Here is an 18,901-nt window from a genome sequence, read left to right on the forward strand (position 1 = left end):
AAATCCATCTGCACAGCAGTTAAAGACAAACAATCTAACAAAACAAAGTTTGAACACTAAGTCAGGGCTCCAACTTGATACTCTACCACTGATTGAAAGCTTGAAACCTTAGTAAACTACCTCAGCTTCCCTATGTAAGTTTGCTAGTAAGTAATATGCATTTATCTCCTTGAATGGTCCCTTTTCCCTGTGCAAATTGTTGATTTTGCTGACTTTGCTTTTAGAAAAATTTAGTTTGAGATCCATTAGCTCCCTCTTTCCCAGGAAAAACACCAACTTATTTTTCAGCTTATTTTCCAGGCACCCCGATTCTTCCAGCTGTTAAACTCACGTACTTCCTCTCTTCATCTTTGAAATATGACTCCAAACTTCTTCAGCCCGTGATGTTATTCCCTTGTCAATAAGTTACTCCAATAAAGATACATCCACACCTGCCTATTGGTTTGATGTTTTAAGCAGAGACACACAAAATGCATTTGTCTCAAATACCACCTGCACATGCACCTTAGCAGTGTTGTTTCAAACCACTCTCAAGCTGACACTCTTAAAACAACATTCTATTCCACCCAGTTCCACAACACTGGCAGGAAAACTTCAGGAGGAGATGCCAAAGCTCTGCATGGCCAAACAAACTTCTGACTTACCTTCAAGAATCCTTACTTGCCACCAGTTTTTCCCTACCACTCTTTCCTCTATAAAAACAACATCTTTGACACTGTACTTTCTTCAGGTCTTTTGCTAAGGACACTATTCCAAAATCCTGCTGCTTCTGTTACCTTCCTATCCCATAAGTTTTGTTTCAATTAGTTTCATTTATTTTCTCTCTCACAGTACCCACCTCCTGTCAATCCAACACACTGATGCTGAGATGACAGTCTTGACAATTATTCTCATCACATCTCCCTCTTTGAACTTCACTGGCAGCTCCTCCTGCTTTTATATACCAAATTCAAATTCTTGCCTTTGCATGCAAAGCCCCTTGGTAGAAATCCCAGACTTATTCTACTTCCCTGTAGCTATAATTATATGAAGCATCTATCAAATCTTGTGTAAGACCTGTGAAAGCTAGCAACGAAATTAGATTAATCCACATAAAAAATACCAAGAGTGATACAGGTCTTCTGTAAAAAATATTGCAAAGGTCAACTCAACAGTTCTTTGGAACTCACTATTAACAGAATTGGTTTTTCTCCCCTCTACTACTATAGCCTTTTAAACTTCTTTTCTTATACAACATGGTCAAAAGCAACTTATATGAAATAAGAGAAGATATGCTTTATGCTTATTTTCTAAAAGCATTTTATTAACAAGATACACTAACAATGGCCTCATCTTGTGGGATTTTACGTTCTTTCATTTGTTTATTTTCAGCATTTAAAACATCTTGCTGAATCCTTTAAAAGGTCTTAATTGTCATATTAAGCTGATACTGTGTTGCATGTAAAAAGTATTGTGGTCATTACTAGGATTTTTTGTAAAAGAATAATGTAAGTCAGCTATTACTAAGAATTGCTGATATTCCCACTCCCTTGAGCACTAAGGAGATCATAGAACCATTAAGGTTGGAAGAGACCTTTAAGTTGATGAAATCCAAACAGATCCCTGGCATCAATTAACAGAAAGATGCCACTTGTGCAGGAAAGCCTCCGTTTACAGGTCTCATGTAAATCTGCTGGTATCAACTGTGAAGCAGAGATACCATCACAGGAGGTCAAAGCCCTGCTAGAGAATGCCTAATGGGAACCCAGCAGAAGCAGCAAGCACTTCAAAGGACAGGAGGGTTTCTAATGGCATGTCACTGCAAAGCATGGCCTCCTGTGGTCCTAAACTGCAGGGCAATCCTCCTGTGAACCCTGACATGGAAGAGAGTACAGAGGCCAGTTCTGCCTGAGCCTGGCTGGCGTCCCAGGATAATCTCTCAGTGGTTGTTTTAGAGCAGATTCATAGAAGCACGTACACCGCTGGTCAAAGTTGGGCAGGTGAAGTCCAGGAATAATCTACAAACACCATCCCTTGGCACACTGGCCAGTAAACACCCATCCCAACCCTGGGGAATGAGCTTCTGCTCCTGGACCCTTATAGAAATTATCTCCTCTCAGCAACTGCATGGGATTACAAATCAGATGCACCTGACCCTAACTGCCCCAAAAGCTCAGTTTAGGCTGCTCACTTCTTTTTGCAGATCAGCAAGCCCAAAGAACCCCACTCTGCAACTGAGATCCCCAAAGTACCAAAATCCTTGGGCTGCCACTATGGGAATGCTGGGTATCCTCCAGCAGCAGCATGGTAAAAGCAGCTCTGCCTCTGAAACAGTCTTGGACAAGAGACACCAGGGCTAACAAATCTCCCAAATATATTGTCTTTTAAGTGGACAGCACAGGTAGCCAAGGGGTTCAGGATGGCAGTGACCTGGGAACTGTGATATGAGACTCTGCTAAGGCCACTAAATCTTTCAGCAGCATGTGAGAAAGAATCTCTTGTTTTTATTAGTATTAGTGTCTGCCAGCAGTTGTGGCTCTTTCTGCTTTGTGAGGGGAGAGGACTGCTCTATTCCCATCCCCTCTTTCTTTACACCCACAATTTCCTGACTAAACCTCATTTCAAACTGGCATGGAACAATTTTTTTTCTCTATTTTACGTATTGGGACACATCCAGCTCCTATCAAACACACCTTGAGACACATCTTGTGATATTTTACTTTCACAAGGTACAAGGACAACCACCAGGAAGAGCAGGAAGCATATAATGATTTACAGCTTAGTACAGAAGACTCATTAATGACAGAAATACTCTTTAGCTATAGCATTGCAATGAGGAAACCTATAGAAGATTTTAGAAATTTCTGCATTTTGTTTCTATGTACAAGGGCTTTTACTGTCTTAAAATCTATAAATCTAAATCAATGAATCTACAAATCTAAATCAACCTAAAAACCTAAATCTAAATCTATTATATGATATTTAAACACAAACTTTAAATCAGTGTAAACCAGCAGAAATTGTAATCAAAGTTTCTAAAATTTCTACTAATAAAGTATTACAAAAAACATTTTAAAAAACCCCTTTCTGTCGACTTTATTCAAGGGCAGATTAAAAACTTAGCTTGAAAACAGTAGGGAGTTTCCTAAGAAAACAATGTAAAAACATCATAAATGTTCATCTAAATGTAAAAATGAGATGAAAAAATAAAATAAAATACTGAAGTATTAATGTTCTTTTGTTTTGACTAGCACAAAACATTAACCTCAAGAAGTAACGATTCAGCAGAGAATGCACGGCACTAAGTATAGAAACCAAAGTCTATTTCCCAAACCAGACTAATTTTCCATAATGCTCAGTGTAACTATGGGCCAATGGGAACTGAGAAGGAAAAAGTAACAAAAGACAAAAAAAAAAATAACACCCCCTCCCTCCCAAAAAACAAGAAAATCTTTCATGAGAATGATAAAGAACGTCACCTAGGAGCAGGAAACAAACAAGAACCTGCAACCAGACACAAAGAGGCGTTAACTAACTTTAGAGTTTCACAGCTAAAACTGCCTGGGTGTCAGCCTTTCTCCATTAGTGTTGAATGTGACCTAACAAATATAAAAGTGCTTTAAACAGGGACTGAAAATCATTGGTCTTATTACCTCTCTACACAAGGAGGATCACAGATGCAGGGAAGGATTACAGAAAGACAGTTTAACTAATTGAACCAGTAATACCATAAAAGGCAACAGTAAAGCATTCTGCACCCTCTCTTTAGAAAAAGCCCTTTTAATTGTTCGAAACAGCATTTTTATTTTCTTCTCCCTTTCCTATTTCTCTTTATGAATGTTAATTTTGATGGTTACTTTGCCTTAGGATTTTCCCAGTGGACATTGAAAGGAAATGCAGAGCAAGAAGCAGAACCTTGTGACTGCCTTTAAAGCCAGTTTCTTACCTTTCAATCACACGCACATATCACAAACCGGTTCAGAAATCCACTCATCCACACGTCAAACTTCCCCAACTCCCCCTTCATGCACTGCAAGGACAGGCAACTCTAAAGAAGTACAACACCACGATTCGGCGTTGGTTGTTTTTTATAAAAACCCCTCAGCAACATGAGCTGAGTTATTGTAGGCTCACTGCTAGGAGCTGGATGTGTGTAACCCAAGCAGAGACTCACCTTGCATGGTAGCTGGAGTGCCAGGAGGCGCAGGCATGAGACGAGGCGAGGTGTGACGTGGCTGCCTCAGGCTGACTTTCGGTAAATTTGGTTGCGTGCCAGGAGTGCGGCCTGCAGGCTAGGTCATTCCTTCTGAAAACAACAGAGGCACAGGTGCTGCTTTAATGCAACACTTCAATAAGGTGATATGCAGCAAAAAAACTACCAGGGCAGCAGTAAAGCATTTCACAGATAGGACTGAGGCATAATGACTTTCAATGACAGCAAAACTTTCTACGTGCATGCATGCCACTTTTGAAAAGACATCACCATTTCTTTAAATTGCTTGAGATGCAGTGAAATACCAATTTATTTTTTTTAATGGGTGGCGAGGTGGGTGTTTTTTACAAGGAACAGAGATTGATAAATTTTAAAGTGCCTGACATGTATCCAGAGCTGTAATAGTTAAAGCTAATATTAGACTTTGAACTCTTTTACAACTTGCCAACAGTAAGGCTTTGGTAAGATTTTACTGTAGGTACGTGCATATAGGAGGAACTTATGGGAAGAAATGAGTTAATGACAGGAAGGATTAAAGCCACATATATTGTTTCATACAAGTTAGTGATACAAGCAATCATATTAACTCCAGTCAAGTTCTGCTTCAGCTCTTGAAATGTTTGGCATCCCAGATATGCAGGGAGGTTTTGTTTGTTTTGGTGTTTTCTGGGATTGTTTTTTAAAGAATACATCTCAGTATCAGTTCAGTGAATCATGTAAGTCCCCAAATATCTACTTGGATATCACCTCCAAATGTTCCTGCTCACCTAACAGAAGAGATCCCTTCTAAGAAGTACGAACAATAGGTTGTTGTTAGAGTTATGTACCTTAAAAACTGTTTTGAAAAACTGCTTCATACTCCTCTACCTCCTTCCTTCTGCTCAGGAATTAGTAACTACAGCTTGCATTGCCTTCCAAGGACTTGCTGTTTTGTTACAGCTCTCAGCACTCATGGAGTAAGTGCATTCTTTTTTCCCTAAGGTTAAATAAGCCTTCTGGGCGGAATCCAGCTACTTCTGTTTCAGTGAGCAGATGCCAATTACAGGCCATTTGTCTAGACCCTCTCACTTGGGAATGAAGCAGGACCTTCTTCGAATGTAATTCATCCTGCCCTTCTTCTTGGCTCATCCTGGAGAAAGTGTAATTTAAAATTTAGATGCAATATGAGGTTTGACAAATCCCATCTTTTGAAGTCCAAGTATGAAATAAAGCCTTCTAGGACCCGTAGTTGTTAAGATTTTTTTAATGTACTTCTGTACTTAAGAAATCTATTACTCCAAGGTTAAGTAATTTGCTACACTGAAGAAGTGTTCCATATTTTCAATTTGAACTGTAAAAAGGCACTTCTGCATTTTTTTACTCATTCCCCCTTTTTATGAATTTGTCTGTTATCAGACCACCACTGCATTTAGAGACCAAAACTAAAGCAAATATCTTCAAAACAGGTCAGCTCTGAGTACATGGCTTTTCACAGTACATTCAGCAAGGTCTGGAGAAATCAGTGATCAATTGCCTTTCCAAACTCTGCATGCAGGATTACAAAAGGAGAATAACAATTCTACAGGGAAACTGTAATTTCACTACAAAGTGTAGCATCATTATTGTGACTAAAAAAAGAAGTAATTGTTTCCATAAACAAAAGCCTACTCTTCTCAGTGTGACAAAAGAGAAAACGATTAAGCAGAGCATCTCTAGCTGCTCCTTCTTGGTAGGGATAGTGGAGGAGCCCCAGTACTCTCAGTGCAAACAAGTGCAGAAGATTCTGCTCAGCCATACGATGACAGGCTCCAGACAATCCTTGCTTGCTCCAAGCTTATGTGCAGGTTTGGAAAAAGTTATGATTCCACTGTTCAGCTACACAGAACTTTTTTTCACATGAACTTTTCCCCCCACTGCTCATCTTTAACAGTACTGACAACAACTCAGCATACCACAAATACCTGGTAAGGCAAATTCAGCAGATCTCCTAGGCATCCATTCAGCTGAAAAGGTTTATCTTTTATGAGACAATTACTTTTGTATGATGTACTGCTAAGGAAACACAAGACTAGGAAACTAGCACAATACAAGCAGCATTTGGAGCATAAGGAAAGGAAGGTTGGGAAGAGGGCTTCTGTGACAGTTTGGGCTTGACAAATGGCAGGAGGAATCCAAGCACTGGGAAGAAACAGAAGGGATGCACATGTAAGTCAGTACTGTACCTCATGGAACTTGTCAAGATCTTGATAAGATAGTTCCTCGCTACATGAATGTCATTTTCAGAAGGCATTTTCTGTGCTACAATATCCACCACCACTTTCATCTTCCTGAGCAGCCAAGCAAGGGGAGGAACAGACTGGACTGAGTTGTGTCATAAGGCAAGTCAAGTGGACAAGAATTTACAAGTTCTGTTGAATTTTCTGTTTTTGTGGCCACACAGATTTTTGAGAGGGTCTTTGTTTTTTTTTTTTTTGACATAATGGTCTGAACAGCCTAAAAATACTGGTGGGATACCCAGAAGGGGGAATCTCATAGACAAACATCTGCTTTTGTTGGGAAGTTCACACACATGACTAAAAATTAATTCACTCTGCACAGTCAACAGTACTTTCTGATAGTAATTCTAATTAAATGGTAAGAATCTATCCTGCACTTCAAGGAACGATTTTTTCTAAAATGTCGACTGCAACATAAAAATTGATTCCAAAATTCAGCAAATGGATAGAAGGACTAGAAAGAAAAGATTCAGAGATTCAAAACAGGAATATTTTGCAGACAACTGAAGAAGCTGGAAGCTGAGCATTTACATTCTAATGTAATACCCCTCTGTTACTTCTGAGTGACAGAATGAGATCATCTGAACCTACAACTCAGAAAACCTCCAGCATTAATGGAAGCATTATTAAAAGCATTTCACTGAAAGTGTCTTTCTACCAGTGCTTTTACAGAAGCTACTGGAAGGAAAATGTTGATAGGCACAGAAGATAGGTTACAAAGGAAAAAAGATAAGAAAGCCAGCAGATACAACAACAGAAGCGTGTATTTCCCCAGCACCACCTTCTCCAACAAAAATTGTACCATTCTTATCTACCGAATAGCACCTCTGTTGTAACCCTGCCATACAGGCTTGTGCATCTGGAGTAACCAAAGCAAAAATGTGACAGGCAGTTCCAGGGGCCTGCATCCAAATGAAAACCAATTGCTAGAATTTATTTCATAGAACCATAAAATAGTTTGGGTTCGAAGATCAGTTAAAGTCAGTTAAGATCACTCACTTAAAACACCCCTGCCATGGACAGGGGCACCTTCCACTAGAGCTGGCTGCTCACAGCCTCATGCAGGCTGGCTTTGAACACTCCCAAGGATGGGGTATCCACAACTTCTCTGCCAACCTGTTCCAGTGCCTCCCCACCCTCACCCTAAATAATTTCTTCCTAATATCTGATTAGTCTGGTAATGTTTCATTGCAGCCCCCTGCTGAACGAGCTAATGCCCAGCTGCTGGCACACACCTCAGGCCTGAGGCAGCCCAGCTCTCCCCGCAAGCAGCGGCACCGCACGGGACAGAGGCAGCCGGTGCCGCTATCCCGAAGCCCACGGGCCGCGTCTCCCTTTCCCGAGATCTCTGCCCTTTCCCGGATCCCTGCCCTTTCCCGAGATCCCCTCCCTTCCCTCTCGGCCTCCTCTCGCTGCCCCGCCCGGCCCCCCGCGCGCCCCCTGCCGGCTGCCGTGCCCCGGGAGGCCGCGGCTCCGGCGCCGCCGTCACTGGCGATCCTCCGCCTCCTGCCGGGATTGTTGCTCATCCCTACGGAGCCCTCCTCAGGCCGGTACAGCCGCACACGCTGCCGTGACCACACGGTGGTGGCTTTTCTCCTAGCGGCTGCAGCCCTAGGACTGCAGAATTGCGCTCCACACCCGCAGTCATCACTGACAGCCAGGGCTCCCCACAGCACATCTAACCGCAAGTGAGCATTAGAGGCCAGTCCTTGCAAATGTGGTGTCACTCACTGTTCATCTGTATCTGCTGTGACAATAAATTAATCATGGAATCGATCAAAGAATGGTTTGGGTTGGAAGAGACCTTAAAGATCATCTCATTCCAACCCTTCTGATGAAGGCAGGCACACCTTCCACTAGAGCAGACCATTTGCCCCTTCCAACCATGATTGAATGTTTTTAAGGTATGGCCATCCACAGCTTCTCCAGACAGCCCATTCCAGTGCCTCACCACCCTCAGAGCAAAGAGTCTAATCTAGACCTCCTCTCTTTCAATTTGAAGCCATTCCCCCTTGTCTTGTCACTATATGCCCCTGAAAATAGTCTCTCTCCAATTTCTTGTAGGCTCCCTTTGGGTTCTGGAAGACTGCTATTATGTCACCCCAAAGCTTTCTCTTTTCCAGGCTGAACATTGCCAGTTCTCTTAGCATTTTCCCATAGAAGAGATGCTCCAATCCTCTAATCAACTTGATGGCTTCCTTTGGACTCACTCCCACAGGTTGATTGTCCTTCCTGGGCTGGGGATGCCAGAACTGGATGCAGTACTCAAGGTAGGGTCTTCACCCTAATAAAACCTGGGTTTAGACAAGAAATCCCGATTTTTCAAAAGTAAAAGGATGGACAAGTCAGTGGCTTCAGTCAGAACTGAGCTGAATCTACAAAGACAGGAAAAAAATCCCAAAGCAGAAGCATCTGTTCTTTTTAACTCTTACTGTTACACACTGTCAGCCCTAAATCTTTGAGTGAAAACTGTTGTAGCAATCATTTATATTAAAGATTCTTTAAAAATAGATATATTCCCTTTTCAGTCACTTATGTTTCTACAGAAAGCTGTAGACCATGTTTCAAGGTACAAACACAAGAATTTGGGAACCAGTCAGCGTAGTGATGCTGAACAGCAGCTATCAAAACAAAACTCTTCTCCCTCCATTCACCACAGTGCTACTCAAAGCTTTTCAGCAGTGCAGCAAAGCCTTTCTGTGTTGTTAAGAACTTTGTTTTTAAAATAGCCCAAGTTCACTTTTCCAAAGTTGCAGCAGGAGGTCCAAACTACTGGCAGTCATTTTAAACCTTGTCTAGAACCAGAAATGTTGCCTAATCCCAGTGTAATTGGCTACAAGACATGCCAAAGATGCAAGGCTAAGGAAATGCAGAAAGGCTGCAGCCCTGAGATAAAATGGAAACCTGCACAGGCTTAAAGGTCAAGTGCAATCACTGGCACTCTCAAACAAGCAGCACACCAAGCACTGCACTGTGAGGTACAGCTCACAAGGTGCCCTTAGATTGTGTCAAAGGCAATAAACCAAACCACACTGCTCTTGTTTGTCCTGCAGAAACAGAACCAGTTACTAACATGCTGCCCCATGCCAGCTACACAAATTACCTAGGAAAGGTTCAGGTTTTGCAGTGTCCTCAGCAAGCTGCTCACACGTTATTTTTTTCTTTCTTTTTTTTACTCCATGTGAAGAATTTGTAGTGACAGCACAGGGGCTCTTGTTTGTCCACTTAAAAATCCCAAACAGCTTCAAAGTTCTCAGTTTTCTCACCTCCCCTCCCTTACAATAACAGTAGGCTAGACATACCAATACCTCATTAACAAATTTTTTTTAGTAAATCTGTATATGCTGGGGGAACAAAAGTATTCCCAATCCATGAGGGTTTTTTGCAGTTCACCAATCTTTTGTTCAGTAAATTAAAACACACCAGAAGACCAACATATAATGTAATTAACTGGGTATGCAAAAAGCCACTGCAAAGGAACTGCAAAATAATTTATTCAATGTATTAAAAACATGTTTGGATTTTGTTAGTCTTCTGAATCCTTGGCAGGAAAAAAAAAAAAGGAGGCTGAATACTACCATGAGTCTGCAGTTACCCACAGAGGCCTCAAATAAAAAGAAATTGACAATGTAACTGTTTTTCATTCCAGAAGCTGTTATATGTATTGGTCACTGCAGATTTGAAGAATTAATTCAACTGCCTAACATGGGAGCTCATGATTAGAGCTAGATGATTTTTCTAAAATGAAGAAATATTTTTTTTAAATGAGCACTTAATTTGATCTTTCTTCTTACCCTCTCTTGAAAACAGACAAACATTCCTTTCTATAGAATACCAAAGGAGTCATCATCCTATACAAAGATATTTGGTATTATCTATCTCAGACAGCTATATTCATAGAAATCAAATTACTTCATGCTACAGTAGTCACCACTGACAGATCTATCTGCCAGGGAAATATGGAAATGAAGTATCTAAAATCTGGCAAAAAGCTATCACCCAGCAGCAAAACCTGTAAGGAATGTGAATGGTTTCTTGTGCCAGTCTCAGTAAATAAATACATGCAAGAGTTATCCTAATTTAGGCTAAACCAGTTGTTATCAATTCCATAAAAAAGCCCTTGATTAAGTCCAGTACAATTCCCCTTGCCATTTTCAGTGTTGTCCTGTCTCCTGACATAAAGATATAGATGTATCTTTGGATGTAACAGCAAACCAAGTGAGGACAGAGCATCTATATAGATTCATGCATAGATTTATACATATATGCAAAGTGACTTTTTAGGCTTTTCTAGTTCTAAAATATCCACAATTTCTCTGACCAGGCTGATGGTTTTGCACTCCAGCCACTGCTTTTTTGGTCTTCCCAATATACTGAAGCACTGCTAAAACCTGTCCCACTACCCACTTATGGACTCACCTCTATGCTGCTTTCTAGAGCCTCACAGCCTCAGCCACTTCCTTCCCTTTCTCTTAAGCCTGTCCTACTGCCTTTCCCTCTGATTCTGTCTTAGATGCCCCAAGTTCCTACTGTCCTGGGGCTAGACAGCAGCAACTTAAATGCTTTTTCTAAAGTACACTCTTTGCCAGCATACAGACTGCCCATCCAGGAGAGCCTAAAACATCCTTTCAAGTAAGGACAGAAGATACATTAGCCTCTGGCTTTTCCAGGAGAGGCAAAAACATCAGGACTTGAAATTTTAACTGTAGAGGTATCACACCCTTACTTTATATTATAGAGATTAAACCTAAGATGTGTAAAATGTCTTTTCATGGTGAGCAAAAAACCCAAAAAACTCTTAGTAAGTATCATCATGGCAAATACTTTAGGGTCATGTCTTTTACCTCTGCAGATCTGTAGTGAGCTTTATAAAAACAACACATACCATCCCCTCCTTTCTTTCAGGGTCACTCCCTGAATACAAAAAGCACCTGAATGGAACTCTGTTTCAAATGAAGCCAAAACCTGTCTGGATTTCCATCTGGCTTGTTCACAAAAGAATGGTTAAATCAGATGCACTGCAGGAACATTTAGTGAAATATTTAATTAAGTAAATCTTTAGAACAATAGTGCTGATCCCCATTAGAAACAATATTGTTATTTTCATCCAAAAAACCCCATTGGAGTAAGAAGTAGAACCAACTCAACAGGCCCACATAAAGTCTTATTGCTCATCTTTTTACAAGCTTTCACTTGTTAAATACTCTAATACTGCTTCTCAGCCTATTCTCACAGCGCTTGGAATTCTCAAGTAAGCTTCCAAATAAATACTGATCACATCACACAGCATCCAGGACCCATTTACTCCGGCTTAGCCATAACTAAGACAAAAAATGAGTGTAATACTGTAAAAAATTACATTACTTTCCACATTATTAAAGAACTGAATAAGCTTTTCATGTAGAAATTTTCCCTTGAGGCATCTTGGTCTCAGAAGGACAATAGAGATTTGAAAGAAAAATTTGCTCCACCAAAAAAAAAAAAAAAAAAAATCCCAAACCAAACCAACAAAAATCCCAAAACAAAACAAAACCAAACCAATCAACCAACAAAAACACAAATGAAAAAAATCCCACCAAACCAAATCCAAACTCTCCCAAAAACTCCTCTTCTGAGAAGCCCCTTCTGGATTACATATACAAGTGCCCGTAAAAATTTCTACTTCTTCCACCGAATTGAGGTAGCTATGCAGCTGTAAATCACTCTTTGATACACAGCATGGTTTATAAAAAGGATTTTTTTATTGTCATAAAAAACTATTTTCAGATTAAAACAGACATTAGAGTTTTGGCACATTACAGAGCTTGTAATCTGGGCAGGAAATCTCAGCTGCCTTAACATGTTGGAAGCCCAAGGCATAAGGTGGTTACAGTTGCACAATCATCCAAGTAACCTCCCCCTCCTTACCTCCCAGGGCAGCTCAAGTTTCAGGTGAATTAATTGTTAGTTCCAAATTAAATCCCGTTCCTAATCTCCAACTGATGACTGCAGCCATAACAGCATTATAACAAACAGCAGCACAATTTGAAACACTTACACATCCATCTACCATTTCTCCACTGGCAAAGGGCAGATATTTTCCTGCAACTTCTTGGAGCATGAGCTACTCTCTTCCTATGCCTGTACTAACTCAGGCCAAAAAAATTCCAACATTTTCTGTAGACTCTTAATGGAAGTAGAAGGAATCTGCATGGGCAGGTACAATGCTGTCTCTGAGAGCTCCTACCACCCTGTGGGTAGGAGCCTGGCCCTAACAAATGCAGTCCATGCCCTCCATCCCTAGGGGGAGATGGGGACTGCAGTAAAGGCAAGTACAAAAAACTGGATCCTCTGCTGAGGCTGGTTCTATGTCCTGCTTCATCTTCTTACATTTCATTCTGTGAGAAACACAGTGTTCCCCTTGATTTGGATACACTGGAAAAAAGTACAAACCCTCATTTTGAGCAGATATATGGCAGCCCTAAAATGCAATCACCTGGAGCTAGAACATTAATAATGACCAGACAACTCTCATTTCTGGGATTCTTGGAACAGTACTGATTTTGCTTGGAGAACTAGGTTTTTAGGCTTATTTTACAGAAACTGAATATGCCAAGATATGCACCCAATTTAACATCATTAGACTTGAACACTGGGTTCAGTCACTTCACAGCAAAATAAAAGCTATTTTCCAAGCAAAATTGAAAACAGAATCACTTCACAGCAATAACAACACAAATCTTCAATAGATCATTTTTCTTCCAGCCCAGCTCACACCACCCCTTCAGATCTCAATCTTTAGCCACCCTAATTATCACCAAGTGTAAGTTTTACAAGAGAGTAAATCTGGCAAAAGTAGAATAATAAATGCCCACAGGTTGAAACGTGCTTTGATACACAGAAATCCATTCAGAAACGATCTTAATTTTCCAAGCCCAGATCAGTTATAATTGATAACAAAAAACAGGAAAAAATTCTCTAGTTAATATTCAAAAAGAATTACTTCTGCTGCCAAAGCATGTTTGTTAAAAAACTGCAGGAATTATCAGCATCCCTCCAAAATGATCAAGTAGTTTAATAACTGAGCTCATCCATGCATTCTTCCTGCATAAACCAAGGTATCTATAGACAATCTCACAACAGACCACACAGATACTATGACTACATTCACATGCAAATTGTACCTACATCACTATTACTAAACTTGGAGCAGTGAATACACCTCTGGGTGCTCAGCTGTTTGCATTATATGTGCTGCATTTAGTCACCTTCAGATGGGAAACAAAGCTGGCTTTTAACACTCCTAGGGTGGTGCAGAGCTGTGCACAAGGATGTCTAAACAACCTCAAAGAATAGAAAAGGTATCTTCATGTAGAAAAAAAATCACTGGGACATACTGACTACCACATATGAGCTCCAAGTGACTAATGCATGTCTAATATTTTACAGCTTTACTCAAAGTTCAGTGAAGCCACAGAAATGTGTGATGGGTTTTATGTGCCAGTGCTCTGCTGGCAATATGTATTACTATGTTATTATAAATCAACAGTAAGCTGCAGACATTGATCCTGACTCTTCTGGGATCCTTCCCCACAAATACAGTGGGGAGGTCCTACCTGAGCAGCCCTCTTGTGTCAGAGGGTCCATTAGCCTCACCAGATTAAGGATTTCTCTAATGAAGATGACTGGCCCGTCTGGTCCCCACTAAGAAGATAGAGACAGAAACACATCCTGAGCCCACGCTGCTCCAGCACCCCACCTTCACAGTATATATGTGCTTGAGAAGCTGGAAGCAGTGACTGCCTGGCAGTGACAAAAAAAAAAATAAATCCTAAATTAATCATTTAACTCCCTCCCCCTTCCCCAAACAGTGTAAGAAAAGTGTATTTAAATGATTAGGCTGTTTCCCCCCACTTTTGCTCAGTACTTCATAATCCTCTCCTTCACAAGCAGAAATCCCACAACCCTTTCTTTAGATTTATTAGGAAGAACAAACCATTTTGGTCTCACATTTATCAAAATACTCATTTCCTCTTGCACTGTTCCGTAAAAATCCCCTTCCACCCTCACATAAGCTCTGTACATGTTGGCAAACAGCTCACAGTTTGACTGGGAAACTTTTTCCACCAAATTTTCTTTCCACACCACTAAAAGCTTGAGGCCTAAAAACTCTCAGGCCTTGACACTTTGAGTTCCACTAAGAGTGACTCTGCTGCTCCATTTGTCTCCATCCCATACTGGGATGAAGAGAGCACCCAACGAAACTGGTTGCAGACCTCTCAGAAAGTAGCAATGCAAACCACGCCAGTGCCTGGCTCAGCTGGGAGAGGAGTGGTTTTGCTCAGCAAGACAAAGCACACTGAAGCCATGTCTGCCTGAGAAATGGGAGGCAAATTTGAAAGCAAAAACAAAATACTCTTTTCAAAGTCACCTCCCTTCTTCCACACCTGTGACTCCACTTCAACAATCCTATAATGAAAATTTAATCGGATGCATTTAAGACAACAATGCATAGTTTTTTTATCCCCCTCATCCAACAAGTTACAAAAGACAGAAAAAAGCCAAGAGAAAGGCACCCTGAGCACTGGTTTATCCCAGCATCGGAAAGAAGGGGTGAGGAGCTGCCGGAGTGTCCCTCGTCCTGTGCAGGCTGGCAGAGCCGCCGGTACCTACCCGGGCTCTGTGCTGGGCGGCGCCTCCTCCCTCCGGCTGCAGGCACAGCCCCCGGCTGGCGGAGCGGGACCGGCCCGAGAGCCGAGCCACGGGCCCGAGCCGGCACCGGGGCCGTTCCTGGCACCCTCCTGGGCTCTGTGCCCGGCAGACGGGGGCGATGCCGGCCGAGCAGAGCATGGGACTCCTCAGCCCTTGCCACCGGCTGTCCTGTGCTAATCTGCGGCCGCCAGCTTAGGGATATAATTAGACTGACAAAGGAGCCTTGTTAGCGCTCCCCGCTAAGAGGCCGGAGCACTTCAGATTAGCCAGACCCGCGACTCTGCCGCCGAACGCTGCTGCGGAGCTCGGCGGGGAAAAGCTGAGCAAAGCCCAAAAACTGAAACCAGTGGACTGTTCCTGACGGAGGAGGAAGGAGGGGGATTTTTAGTTTTCGTTTCAAGTGGCGTTTGACATGGCGCATGTAAAATGCAGTGGCATTATGCTGCTGAGACTGTTCGTTTGATCTGTTCTATCCTTTTCCAATATTCTAAGCAAATACATGGGCAGGTAAATAGATGGGTCTGGGGCACTGCATTGTAAAGAAGTTAATGTCACCTATGAGACGACAAAGCTAAAAGAAAATCTCTTAAAGAGCTGATGGATTATCAGTGGTAGTGGAGAGTTACAGATGTTTTTCCTATGCATGGAAAACAACCAGACAGTCTTCTCAGGGAGCAGCACTTTCCCTAAAAGAGGCATCCTGTTACATCCCTAGAAATACTGCTCCTCAGTATGCAGGCACTGGAAATCATCACCTACAGAAAAAAGTGGAGGTACATCCATCCCCCAGGGAGAATAATGTTTCAAATCCTGGGGATTTCTTTCAAAGAGCAATTTATTTTAAAAGTGTTCTGAAAAAATAAGCTTTACCCCATAGTCACACAATCCCCTTCTGCTAGCCAGATTTGCACATGTAAGCTTGCTTGATGGTTGTTGACCATCATTATACCTGAGGATATAAAGGATACAGTAACAGGCTGCACAGAGTTTCTTTGGGGGAAAATGAAGAAGATTAATTATACTGTACCATTAAGGATTGGCACAGCAGAAAAAAAATAAACTTTCTTCTTACACACTGGCCTATGTGCCACAATCATGTTTTCCTTAGGTTCACTGACCCATCACACTAAACACCAGCCATACTTTTTTTTTTGTTCTTTTCTATAACAGAGTGGACTGATTGCACCACAGCATCCTTACCAACTGATTGACCCCCATCCTGCATGTGTAAAATGAACAGCTTCTCACAGGTCAAAGCAGGATGCATTTATAGTTGTAAATGAAAAGCTGGAGGTTCTGGGGATTTACAGAAATACTCAAACTTCAGGAAGGAGGTTGGCTAAAGGGCAAAAAGTGGTCTCATGTTATGCAAGCATACATATTTGGATTTTAATAAGAAATACAGTTAAGACAGCATATGACAATTACAAATTACAAAAAAGTCCAACAGCTCAACTGTGTGAACCTGTTGGAAAGTTAGATGACGTCTGGCTAAAACATTCTCAGCCAAATTGATATATTCTACTAAAAAACAACTGTACTTCATATAAAGGTGAGAGCATAGATTACTCACAGATGTTAAAACTAAGGTAATGAGTTTTTTTTTTTGAAATAGCCTTTAATAAAGGTAAGCTAAACCTAGCATGATGCCTCATTTATTAACATTAACACACATGCCTGTGTGTGCATGTGCATACTCAGTCCAGAGAAAGGCAGACTGTGACTTAATGGCTGGCTTTTCTAACAACGTTTCAGAAAAAGTCTAACAACCATGGAGTTATTGCTGTGTTAATGAGGATGCAGACCTGACAAATATTATTCTTGGTGACTTATTTGAAAAGACAGAGAAGTAAAATTCAAGTGGGGAAAAAAGAACTTTTTTTCCTGGATTTCCAGAAGGAAGTCATCCTCTCTCTACATAACAGAAGAATAAATTGCATAGGGGAGATACTATTGAATCTGCTGTCTAAAAAAACAATGAGAATTACATTGAGTGGTAAGAGACAAGGAAAACCTATTATTTACTTAATTTTAAAGAAAAAGAAAACCTGAGCCTCAAAATACAGTTGACTAATAGGATTTTTAATTTGCTTTAAAAAGCCTCTTTTCAGTCTTAATCTGCAATCAGATACTGCTGAGCTGTCCTGCTAGACTGCAGCCAAAACAGCAAACAAGCTCATCTTACCTTCACTTGAAAAACTGCTGGGCACAGCAGTACATTTGCTGGAAAACAGCTATAAACAGTCACATAATTGCTATGAAAGCTTTCCCAGAAGACGAGTTAAAATTTTAAAAATATCCCTGAAAGAACTAGGATTATCACAGTGCTTATGTGACATACAGGATCCAAAGATGAGTGAAGGTGGGTGATCAGACAAATGCCACACACAAGAGTTCAGCCACAGAAGAGAAACTATTTAGTCAGGGGCCAAGATCCCTCTCATTCAAAGTCTTATCTCAAGTGTAAACCTGCCTCTCTAAGAGAGTACAACTAAGTAAACAACCTAGAATCATTACTCCAGTTGCTGTTGGGTTACAACATACAAGGAAAAGGAGCCTACACCCAACATCACACCCTGGGTATTAATAATACAGACATGCTTATAAAGTTTTGGGATTGTGCGTCCAGTGTCATTAGTATCAAGTCTATGCAGTAGCAAACAACTGCTCATTAGTAACTGTTCTTGAAAGAGCACACTGTATGTCCCTAGTTCAAAGGAAACCCTGGTCCACCACAATCTGAGCTCCTAGGCTTTGCCTCTTTGCTGAAAATTAAAACAGCAGCTAAAAAATTTGTATTAAAAAACAGAATAGGTCAAGGGTTAACCCCCCCCATCTTCTCCTTTCCCACCCCATCCCCAGAATGAGAAAGCACAGATTTGGGGTGAAAAGTTTTTAAGTTTTCACCAGGAACACACATATCAGTTTCACTTGAAAAGTCTCCCAAATCAATTTTCATTCCTTTTAATAGCCAAAGTTGTAGGAACTAACTTGCTCATCAGCAAGAGCAGCACCACAGGAAGAGCAGCATCTGCGATCAAGACAGTTAATGAAGGTGCCCATCCCTGTCTCTCCTCCACCTGACTGGCTGCCAAGGAAGATTTCATTTCCCTCCAAGCCTCCCCCATTTGTCCACCATGCAAAGGCATATGGCTTTTCACCAAAAATATACCCAAAAAAGAGGTTAAAAACATGAATGCTCAATATGACTGTCCCTTTGAGATCTTCTGGGAAACTCGCTTGGGACACTTTTGCCTAGACTGACCTTCCTGTATTATTAAAATATATATTACCACATTTAATTTAGGAACTTGCAAAACCACCACAGTATGCTTATCCAACACAGACTGTTGTGTCCTAAGGCAAAAATTTCTAAATAATATACATATTTTTGAAATCCCTTAAGTCGTTTAAATGAAAGTAACAGCCACAAGAGAGCGCTACCAGCAAAGGATTCAGTCACAGGAAGAAATCAGACTTAAAGCTATTCAGTGTAATAAAAAAATAAAGATTGTGGTTAGGCAGTCCTATTTGCACATCTAAAAAGTGACCTCAGACATTTAATTGCTATAGCTGTGATCTTCAGAAGTCAGAAAATATTCTGGATGTCTCTATTTTTAAGGTGGAATTTGAGGTAGAGCATTGACTCTCTTTGTTTCAAAGGGAGATTAGTCAGCAGTTTCTGGATTTTTCACACCTTTAAAATGATTCACTCCAACACCTGAAATTAAACAGCTTTTCTAGTATTACCAGTTTTTTTCCT

The 18,901-nt window shown here is 41.0% G+C and overlaps 1 protein-coding gene across 5 annotated transcripts in view; it reads right to left on the reverse strand.

Moving 5' to 3' along the window:
• The window catches only part of SHROOM2 (shroom family member 2), a 116,043-nt gene that overhangs the window by 39,607 nt on the left and 57,535 nt on the right, over positions 1-18,901 (reverse strand). For 2 of the 5 annotated variants that reach the window (XM_077173212.1, XM_077173204.1), the window contains exons 3-4: positions 6,394-6,498; positions 4,154-4,285 (exon numbers count right to left, since the gene is read on the reverse strand). In XM_077173212.1, coding sequence (XP_077029327.1) covers positions 4,154-4,285; positions 6,394-6,498 — 237 coding nt within the window. The remainder of the gene's footprint in view (positions 1-4,153; positions 4,286-6,393; positions 6,499-18,901) is intronic. The other 3 variants (XM_054654876.2, XM_054654875.2, XM_077173216.1) reach the window with 2 other exon arrangements.

This window comes from Agelaius phoeniceus, chromosome 2, assembly GCF_051311805.1.
Source record: "Agelaius phoeniceus isolate bAgePho1 chromosome 2, bAgePho1.hap1, whole genome shotgun sequence".
Lineage (NCBI taxonomy): Eukaryota > Metazoa > Chordata > Aves > Passeriformes > Icteridae > Agelaius > Agelaius phoeniceus.